Source organism: Lathyrus oleraceus, chromosome 6 (assembly GCF_024323335.1).
Source record: "Lathyrus oleraceus cultivar Zhongwan6 chromosome 6, CAAS_Psat_ZW6_1.0, whole genome shotgun sequence".
NCBI lineage: Eukaryota > Viridiplantae > Streptophyta > Magnoliopsida > Fabales > Fabaceae > Lathyrus > Lathyrus oleraceus.
The window spans coordinates 480,282,006-480,292,487 of record NC_066584.1 but is presented as its reverse complement, the minus strand read 5'-3'; the positions used below and the strand labels follow the sequence as shown (position 1 = coordinate 480,292,487).

At 35.5% G+C, this 10,482-nt stretch overlaps 2 protein-coding genes across 3 annotated transcripts; both read right to left on the bottom strand.

The window, feature by feature from the left end:
- Window positions 1-457: 457 nt before the first annotated feature.
- Window positions 458-3,436, bottom strand: LOC127096365 (LEAF RUST 10 DISEASE-RESISTANCE LOCUS RECEPTOR-LIKE PROTEIN KINASE-like 1.1). Its single transcript, XM_051034943.1, has 5 exons — window positions 2,609-3,436; window positions 2,210-2,242; window positions 1,655-1,864; window positions 632-1,247; window positions 458-476 (listed from the first exon to the last, which is right to left on the bottom strand). Exons 1-5 carry the CDS (start codon window positions 2,916-2,918, stop codon window positions 458-460), a joined length of 1,188 nt encoding a protein of 395 aa, XP_050890900.1. The 5' UTR covers window positions 2,919-3,436.
- Window positions 3,437-5,422: 1,986 nt separating this feature from the next.
- On the bottom strand, window positions 5,423-8,462 carry LOC127098519 (LEAF RUST 10 DISEASE-RESISTANCE LOCUS RECEPTOR-LIKE PROTEIN KINASE-like 1.1). 2 transcript variants are annotated; one of them, XM_051037133.1, is made up of 4 exons: window positions 7,516-8,462; window positions 7,373-7,423; window positions 6,871-7,134; window positions 5,423-6,739 (listed from the first exon to the last, which is right to left on the bottom strand). In XM_051037133.1, the coding sequence occupies exons 1-4, from the start codon at window positions 8,231-8,233 to the stop codon at window positions 5,784-5,786; spliced, it is 1,989 nt and encodes a 662-aa protein (XP_050893090.1). In that variant the 5' UTR covers window positions 8,234-8,462; the 3' UTR covers window positions 5,423-5,783. The 2 variants fall into 2 exon arrangements, with proteins under 2 accessions (XP_050893090.1, XP_050893089.1); XM_051037132.1 differs by having other exon boundaries at window positions 7,373-7,438; window positions 7,516-8,460.
- Window positions 8,463-10,482: the final 2,020 nt, after the last annotated feature.

The following is a 10,482-nucleotide window of genomic DNA, read 5'->3' as shown; positions in this document are numbered from 1 at the left end:
AGGAACTTTGAGTTTTATGGCATTTTATCACAGGAATAACATGGTCAAACATTCAGGGTATTCAGGCATATTTAAATTCCCATACGAAAGCAAATTATATATCAACATTTAATCATGATGCATTATATATGTAGATATGGCCAATTGAAAGTATAAACAATAGAGATACGCAAAACCTGTTTGCCAATTCAAGGTTGAAGGGATTGACCACTTGTAGTATCGGAATAAGTTAGGCAGCGGGAATTGGACGGCGATGGCTTCGGTGCAGATGGGCTGCCTTCAGGGTTTCTTTACTCTGAATTCTCCGGGTAGGCAGGGTTCCTATGCCAAAGTTTCTATCCGTCCTTCTCTGTTCTCTTTCTTTCTTTTTCCTCAAGGTTTTGTTCCAAGGAAACCTCAGAGTGTTTTGCTTCTCTTCCTTCTTTCTCCAGTGAATCTCCCAGTGTAAACTCCAAGTCTAACTCCCTCTACTGAAACTACTAATTTCGTGGGTAATGGGCTTGGAATGAGGGAGACCAAGTCCAAAATAATTTGTTATATTTTATTTATTTATTTATTTTAATTATTTAATTAATTAATTAATTAATTAATTAAAAAAAAAATCTCTTTTTTTTTTTTTTTTTTTTTTTTTTTTTTTAGGAAAAATGATGGGTAATTTTTGGGGTATGACACCAAGTTTATCTCCTCCTTATCTCTACTCATATCAACTGCCGGCATAGATGATATCAGCTCAACAAGCACAACCCCAAAACTGTAAACATCACTCTTGCTTGTAAGCCTGTAGCATTGATGATATTCCGGATCCACATAGCCCGGTGATCCTTGTGGAGCTGTGGAGACATGTGTGACATCGTTTGGGAACAGTTTTGACAGTCCAAAATCTGCAACTTTAATCCAAAAGGTGTCGTCAAGGAGAATATTGTTTGTTTTCACATCTCGGTGAATGATTTCAGAAGCATGGAGATAAGCCAAAGCAGTAGCAGTCTCTAAGGCAACTTTCATTCGGATATGCCAAGGCAAAATGCCAGATTCACCACGCAGATGACTGGTGACAGTTCCATTTGAAATGTATTCGTATACAAGCAGTAGTTCATGACTATGTTGTGAAGTGCAGCCATAAAGAGTGACTAGATTTCTGTGGCGCAAGCGAGTAAGGATTTTGATTTCATTCATAAATTGTTCAACTCGTTTAAAATTGTGCTGATATAGGCGCTTCACAGCAACTTCACGGCCATCTTTTAGTTTTCCTGGATGTTAAAGATAAAAGGAAAATTATTATTCGTTAAGAGTCCCACATCGGACAATATATGGCCTGAACATGAGTTTATAAATGTGGGCTATCCTCACTCTATCAACCGGTTTAAACCGGTTTTGTAGGGTTGAGTTAGGCCAAATCACATATTCTTAACCTGGTTTAAGATCCGGTGGGCCACCTATTATGGTTTCCGCTATCGGACCACCGGACAATATATGGCCTGAACATGAGTTTATAAATGTGGGCAATCCTCACTCTATCAACCGGTTTTGTAGGGTTGAGTTAGGCCAAATCACATATTCTTAACATTATTTACCATATAACTATGGGGAAGAAGTTCTAATTAAACCTACTGCCCTTTTCATAGATAGTGGAATTTTATGTGAATGTGAAACATACCATAGTAAACAGTCCCAAATCCTCCTTCTCCGAGTTCTCTTGAACTGTCAAATTTTTTTGTTGCTACTTCAAGATCCTTAAAGGAAAATACTGGCACCCCATGGTAGACACTGTCACTCTCTGTGTATTTGTGGTAGAAAGTAGGAACACGTCGTTTGCAGCGCCACATAATCAGCAATCCAATTATAATAATGACAAGGAGTCCAATGCCTAGAAATCAATAAAGGGGAGAAAAATCAAATAGTTAATTGAATATGATCTTGAAGAGCATGGAAAAGGAATTTGAAACACTGTCTGATTGACTCTGATTACTTGACTATTATGTCCTCTACCATCCAAACTTTGATAGGTCTATAAAAAGGGAAATAAACATATAGGCAAAACATTTTCTTGTGAGATGTGCAATTCCCACATAAAATACTCATTCCCGTTAAAAAGGGAGAGTAGAGTATAAAAGACATGGAATATGTGTATACTATGATAGTATGATTCTCAGGATCATTCAATTTCAAGACATGCAAAATTAAAGAAACTGCTATATCAGAGGAACATTACCGATTCCTAACTTCCAAGCCAATGTTTTATCCTCTGCAACAGAAATCAAAGGAACGGTTACGTCAAATCAGACAATAAAGTAAGGACTCAGGAGCAAATGACTAGTACATACAAGGCAGGAAATATCAATTGGACAATTCTACTCTATAGAAAACAGTCTAGTTACTGAAACTTTGGTTCAATTATTGCTATAAGTGCTGAACTGCTAGTAATAGAATTGGATTTTGCTGATAACCCTTTTATTAAAGATCATTGTTGTAACCTTTGATTAATGCCTCATGAACTCCCTTCACTGAGGACAACTCTCCTCCCCTTTACTCTTTAATGAACTCCCTTCACTGAGGACAACCTCTCCTCCCCTTTACTCTTTAATTATGTGTATGTATTGGGCATGCATACCTTTGGCACAAAAGAAATTTTTGTGAATATCAAGTTGACATTGGCCCCCTCGGTGGCGAAGACACTTGTTGCAATCATCAGATAATTGTACTTGAATTTGGAATTCAGGAGATAGAAAATCAAAGGGGTCATCAGTAGGGCTGTCTCTTATTGCAACCTGATACACTGTACACTGTGCCAAAGAACTTGGCACTTTGAAATTACCAGCAGAGTTTTGAAGGCCATAGTAGATACTATAGCCGGGACAATTTGTGTAGTTATAAAATGGTTTGGGAGGGATGACACTAAGGGAGTGATTGCATTTGAACATAGTTATATTATATTTGTTGTAGAAAGAAGCTAAAGGAGAAGTGGGAGGAACAGTAAAATTGTGAAAGGCTTGACAATTTTTGGATTGCAATTTCTTCCGTTGAGCTTCATTTTCTTCGACCGTGATGGCATCAGGTTCCACGTATGTAACAGTGAAAAACTGTTTTGATGGTGGGCTGCCTAGTTGGATGGTTTTGGGAGCATTTGTATTCTTATTGTCACAGCCTAGTATAGCCAAAGCGCCGCATTGAGGGTGTTGTGGAACTGTGAAAGGGAATGTAATCTGGCCAAGATATCCACAACTAAAAGAAGTTGGACATCTTTCATGATCTTGAGCTGAAACAAGTAGAAACTGGAAGAATATTAATGATTTGAAAATGAAAAGAGAGATTTGAAAATGAAAAGAGAGGTCAGTGTGAATTGTAAGGGCAAGATAAGGAAGCAATGATATTAATGGAAAATAAGAAATTTAGTGAATTCCAAGACAACCCTCATTTATAAGTAGAGATGGTAGTATGGTTCTATAGTAAAAGTGTGATGTACTTCGCTCTTTAACTTCCACAATATTTCATTCAACCAATTGATACGCAAGTTGACTTGATATATGACAAAATACAAGAAAGACCGTAGTGGATTTAGTTAAAGAAATGGGTTGTCTTGCGAGAAGGGCAACTCCCCGTCCAAAGAATTCAACTGTATCAATCCAATATTATATTTAGACGCAATTTTTAATCTTTAATACTATTCTAATTATTATTATAAATGAAAAATTGATTCCAAATTTGGTCATTGTTATAAACTTATAATCAAAATTCAACTATTTTAAGCTGTTTAATGTTGTTATTCTTATTATATTATTCATTTAATTTAAAAATATTAGATATAGTAGTTGTTTGGTTTTATTAAATATAAAAAGTGGCAATTTAATAAATTTGAATTATATTTTATATGGAATTTAAACAATTAATTATACATAGCTGAGTTTCTTAATCATAGAGATGTGATAAGTTTCAATACAATTGATAAAATCTATGAGAAACTTTGAAAATGAGGAGAGCCAGTTCTAACACAGATGAGGAGTAACTATTTACGTACAAAAAGGAGAGACAAAAATGCAAGTTTACTTAAACATATGTGTTCGGATTCCAATCTATGTACAAAATTCAGACGTTAGAATCTGGATTATTTTGAATTTGTGGGATCATGATTTTAATCTGGATGTGATATGTTAGGCGCGCCCAAATTTCAGTCTCCAATGTCGTGGTCCAGAGATGAAAATTGTTTGTTGTGTTTTAACTGCATCCGAATTTTCCAATCCAGAATTAAGGATTATTTTTAGAAACTTCATGATAATGATATTTTTTCTTTCTGCAACTTTATTTTGTTGTAATTATCAACACATGTGAGTTGATGAATAATGTCTTTGTTTACTATTAAAACTTGAACGATTATTCATTCTCATGGTCAGACCGTGATCTTTTAATAACTTTTTGAAATTTTGTTTGTATTATATTGAAAAATTGAACAAATAATCAGGGTCCTTCTTATTTATCCTTCATAAAAAATAGTCAAGTTATTCGACTATAATCATCAACAAAGGAAACAAATTATTTCTCACTAGAAATAGGAATATGTTCCCAAACATCATAATAAATAAGATGAAATGGTTAAGTACTTTTTGTAAGTCTAGTAGGAAAACTAATAGATGTCATATTTAAAAGACTCGATATATTATTTTAAAAACAACGATGGAAACATACACCACATTGATGGGAAAAAGAATGACCAAAACGATTGCATTGAAACCATGTTTATGAGAAAGAAGAATGAGACTTGGACTGAGATCAAAGTGCGAAAGACAACATGTTTTGACTAATTTGTGCATCAAATAAATAGTATAACACTACTTATACTTATTTCTTAGCAGCTTCAATTATTTTCCTAAGATCCTGAAAAGTAAAATAAAAATGAAAAAAGATTATTGCACAATTATGATCTTCTATAAACTTAAAAATAGAGATAAGATTATTCAAAAAATTGGAAACATAACGCATCCTACAACCATTGACTCGTATGAGAACCCTGGAATATAATAAATGTTGGAAGGTGAAAGTATAACTTAAAAGAAGTTTGAAATTAATTCAAAACTCATATAATTCAAAACTGAAACCACAATAGATCTATCTTTTTATCACATTGTTTGATGTTTGCACTTATCTTGCTCAAAGAGAATAAAAATAGAGCACAAATAGCATTCAAGAGACTCCTGACAAGAAATGAAAAATAGGATAAAAATAGTTGGAACACAACAACAATGTTGAAACTTCGAAAAATAAAATGAAAACAAGCAGGAAATGCGTGAGTTTCAAGTAACTCAAGCCAAAGTGGACATCCATAATGAACAACACTAGAAGGCAGAAACAAGAGGGAATTGCAACGACGGCGGCTATGGTTAATGCCGGAAGATAAGCCCCCAAAACTGGGAGCTCCTGAGTTGTAATCCCATGTAGAAAATATTTATGATATATTTCAAAGTTGTGAATAGAGTATATGCACTATTCGCATAAATAGACTATTCTACATCAACTTGAGTCTCACTAATGAGAATACAATTATTATACATGATTACACAAAGTTTCTCATTCCACTCATTCTATATTCAAATCTGCCAAATGACACTATCCTTCCTATAAATCTCGCATTTTAGAGGGTGAATTCAGAAACTCCCTAATTACGAATATAACTTATTTACAAGTATAGCTATAATCACTTGTTCACCAAAAGAAAAAAGAAAATATGGGTGTCCTCTTGTTATAGAAGACAATGTTTAAGTGCTGCAAATTAATCTGTATGCAAGACTATACGATTAATGACCACTGATGGTATTGGACGTAGTAGGTCGACTATCCCATTCATCAACCACAGCTTTAGGTGAAGGATGTCGTATTGTTTTTTGGAATAATCCAATCTCATCCTCATTTCCATCTGGTGAAGGTGGATGCACATCTTCTTCAACTATATGCTCAGGCTCATCCTTCCCACTTTCAATTCTCATCAGCACATTCAAAACCTCATCCATGGAAGGTCTCAATTCCTTTTCCCTTTGCAAACATTGAAAAGCCAACTCTGCCACCGAAACTATCATCCTCTTAACCTCATTGTCTGAATCAAAACCAAGATTTGGATCCACCAGCTCAGTAAATTCACCCTTCTGGATCTTCTTTAAGGCCAGGTTTGACAAGTTAATCTCATCCTTATGCCTGTTCATATCAACAGCAAGCTTAGATGATATTAGCTCAACGAGCACAACACCAAAACTGTATACATCACTCTTGTTAGTAAGCTGGTAGCATTGATGATAGTCCGGGTCAACGTAACCTGGTGTCCCTTGTGGTGCTGTGGACGCATGGGTGATATCGTGGGGGAATAGTCTTGAAAGACCAAAATCTGCAACTTTGACACTGAAGCTGTTTGTAAGGAGAATGTTTTTGGTTTTCACATCACGGTGAATGATGCCAGAAGCATGCAGATAAGCCAATGCACTCGCTGTCTCTATGGCAATTTTCATCCTGATATGCCAAGGCAGTGTGTCTATTCTTGCTAGATCACCTTGGAGATGAAAATCAACAGTGTGGTTTGGAACATATTCGTATACAAGCAATAGTTCATCGCTGTGATGTGAAGTACATCCATAGAGAGACACAAGATTTGTGTGGCGGGTGCGAGCAAGGATCTCAATTTCATTGGTGAACTGTTCTACTCGCCTCCAGTTGTGCTCGTATAGACGCTTAACAGCAATTTCTCGTCCATCTCGCAGTCTCCCTGGTTGTTATTTGTTAAGAATCGGACCATATAATAATCAGTTTCTCAACATGATGCATGGAAATGCAGTACAAGTATACAACTAATATATGCTCCAACAGGGAATGAAGTTTGAAAAGGGAATGATTTACCGTAATAAACTATTCCAAAGCCTCCACTTCCAAGTTGGTTGGCTTGGTGGAAATTATTTGTAGCTTCTTCTAGCTCCTTATAAGAGAACAGAGGTATTTTAAAGTAGACAGTGCCGTTTTCTGAGTCTTGATTTCGATAGGGATCACTTTCATCATTATATGATTTGCTTTTCGATTGATTTTGGAGGTCTGATGGAGCACGTTTTCTTCTAAAGAGACATCGGACTATAAGAATACCCAGTGCAACAAATGTAATGCTTAAGCCTGTAGTAGGAAAATTCAACCCTCAATCAGGCAAAACATCAAATATATGATATATAGTAGGATCATCATATATATATATATATATATTTATATATATATATATATATATATATATATATATATATATATATATATATATATATATATATATATATATATATATATATATATATATATATATATATATATATATATATATATTGGTTATGTATTGAAAACATTATTAGTTATATATTACCTATTCCAAGTCCAAGTAGCAGCTTAAAATAATTTCTCTTATTCTTCGGCTCTGCAACAGAAGCCACTTTGAAAGTAACTTTATAAGTAAACCGTACATCAACAAATGGAATATATGATCTGAGAAATTTATCTGATGCGTACCATAATGACAGTAGAACTTATTGTTTGCATTAAGTCTACATTGGCCTCCTCTGTGGTTGCAGCACTCTTCACAATCAGCAGATAATACTATTTTAACAACCATCTGACCAGATACAAATGATAAGATGTTTTCGGTATCAGTCAAGTCTTTAGATGGAAACTGAAATAGGGAGCAGGATGAGAAAAAACTACGCGCCTTCTCTATAGTAACATTAGAGTACTGCTTGCTGTCATAATAGATATAGTAGGAAGAACAGTTGTATTTAAAATACTGTCTAGGGGGATTGATACTGTGGCCATGATTGCATCGGAAGAGAGTTACATTATAAATTATATAAAAAGAAACCAAAGGAGAAGGGGGAGGAAGAGTGTAGTTCTGGTTCAAAGTGTCACAAACATTATGTTGCAAACGCTTGTAAAAATCTGGATCAGAAAGCGTAATGGTATTCTGGTCAATGACAGCAGTTAGCTCTGTGTTTTTTGCATTCTTCTCCAGTTGGATCAATTTGGGTGAATAATAACTATCATCACATCCATGTATGAGTATGAGGCCGCAGTCTGGTTGCTCTGCCTTGGTGAAAGGGTAATGTAAAATCCCACGATATCCACAACTGAATGATCGCTGACAGTTATATTGGTACCCGCTTCCATACCGTGCTGATAAAATCAGCACGAGTTGACAAAACAAGAGGAAGCAAAACAACTGGACTAGCCCCATCCTAACTTTACAAGGAGGAAGCAGTGGATTCTTAAGATGAAAAAAAACTGAAGAAGTGAAGATTATGTACTAGTAGTATGAACTGTGACATGTAAAATACATATGTTGTCTTCACAAATAGATATGCATCAGTATCATGTATAAATCAAGTGGTCTAAAAAGGGAACTTATTTGATAGGTCGGTTGACTTGAAAAATGAAGGAGAAATACTTGATGAAAAAGAGAGGTAGATTAGATTAACCACAGTCCATATAAATGTGAGATATACAATTCAAAGTTACAAAGGTGTGGTTGCTGGCCAATTCTTAGTTATTCCACCAATGAAACTGGACCCCTCTGCTATATTTCCTTTTTTGACAAAACAGCACATTCAGACATTGAATCCTTTAACATTCAAACGCTTCCCAATTATTGACTGTTCCAACTTGGAACTTATTTATGTGATGGTTTAACCATAAGAGGGAATATAACCATCTATATTTTCTCACACTTTTTTCCACATTAAATTTTACACTTTGTATTCTTAGAAAGAAAATATACTACGGTATATACAGTTATTGGAAATATTATATTTCTGTTTTTTCTTTCTTTTGAGATATTATTTTATTACTATTCAGTATCTATTGTTTTTATTGGATTTTTTACCTAATTAACCCACATTTTCGAAGAAATTCCCAAAATAACCCAATTTTCAAAAAAATTCCCAATATACCCCACTTTTAGAGGGAGGCGCCAATTGGATTGGCGCCCCCTCTTAAAAATTGCAAGGAGGCGTCAATTGGATTGGCTAGGGCACCTGCCCTAGCCAATCCAATTGGCGCCTATGTGTAATTTTTAAGAGGGGGCGCCAATCCAATTGGCGCCTCCCTTAAAAAAAGCCTCAAATGAAAAAACCTCCAACATGAAAGTTGTAGATCTTTTCAAGGCAATGAATTTGGATATAAATTTTGCAACATTTGGATTTTTTTTGAGAAAGTTATGGGCAGTTGAAGTTGGACTTCTGAGTTTTTCAACTGCTATCTGACCTATAATGTTTTGTATTATTGCATGTGTTTCTTTTAGGAATATGTAATTTTGTCCAACATAACATTTGAAGTAGACATCTTAAATTTTGCAATGCAGTTGGTCCCACCTCAAAATAATTAAAAATGAGTGAGTTAGGTCCCTGGGAACTTGACCCAAAATTAGGGTTTCTGTCAAAATGACCTATAATGTTTTGAAATTAATGATGAGCTTCCAAGTTTCAAATGGATTTTTGATGAACATGAAAGTTGTTCATATGGCGACTGTTGTTAAAACTATAATGTTACAAAAAGCATAAGATCTAGATACAATGTTACAAATAGCTTAAGATCTAGATATCATGTTACAATAAGCTTAAGATCTAGATGATGCTCCTTGATTGGGACAGTTGTTTTTGTTGTGTCCTGGTTGACGACAGATACTACATAATCTTATCATTTTATCTGTGGAATCCATCTCTGTTCTTATACGTGTGCTGTTTGGCCTTCCTTTCTTCTTTCTATGCATCTCTTCATTGTGCCAAACAATATCTCCTTCATATGGAGGCCAGTAATCCTCCATTGGTAGTACTGAAAAGCTTTGACTATATACATTCATGATGGTGTTGGCCTTGTACACATCAGATAAATGGGTGTAAGTGTCTTGACGAGTATAAGCGCATGCTGCAATGACATGGGAGCAAGGTATGCGGAAGGTCTGAAATTTTCCACAATCGCACCAACTTCTGTGTAGTTTAACCGCGTAGGCTAAATTTGGTCTCCCCTCGCTGTTGCCCATTGTTTCCTGGACGCTGAAATTTTTCTATGACGGTCAAACACTGTTACAGCGTGTGTCGTAGCTTTGATGTTCTCCTCTTTCATGACCTTCATGCAACATTCACTGAATACTTGTCCGGACATTAACACTGCACTCCATCTTTCACCTCTGCTTGCGAACATAGAAGCTAACCTATAATAGGTTGATCTTACCAAGGCGGTTATCGGCAGGTTTCGAATTTCTTTGAAAACCCCGTTCATGCATTCCACAATGTTTGTTGTCATGTGGCCCCATCGACAACCACCGTCAAATGCTCTTGTCCACTGCTCTACTGGGATGTTATTTATCCATCTCCCCGCGTCTTCATTAGACAGTCGAATCTCATCACGATAATATTGAAAAGACGGTTGAGTTAAAGCATACCCAACATTCACCACCTTCTTGCGAAGATTCTTATCTTTTATAGCACG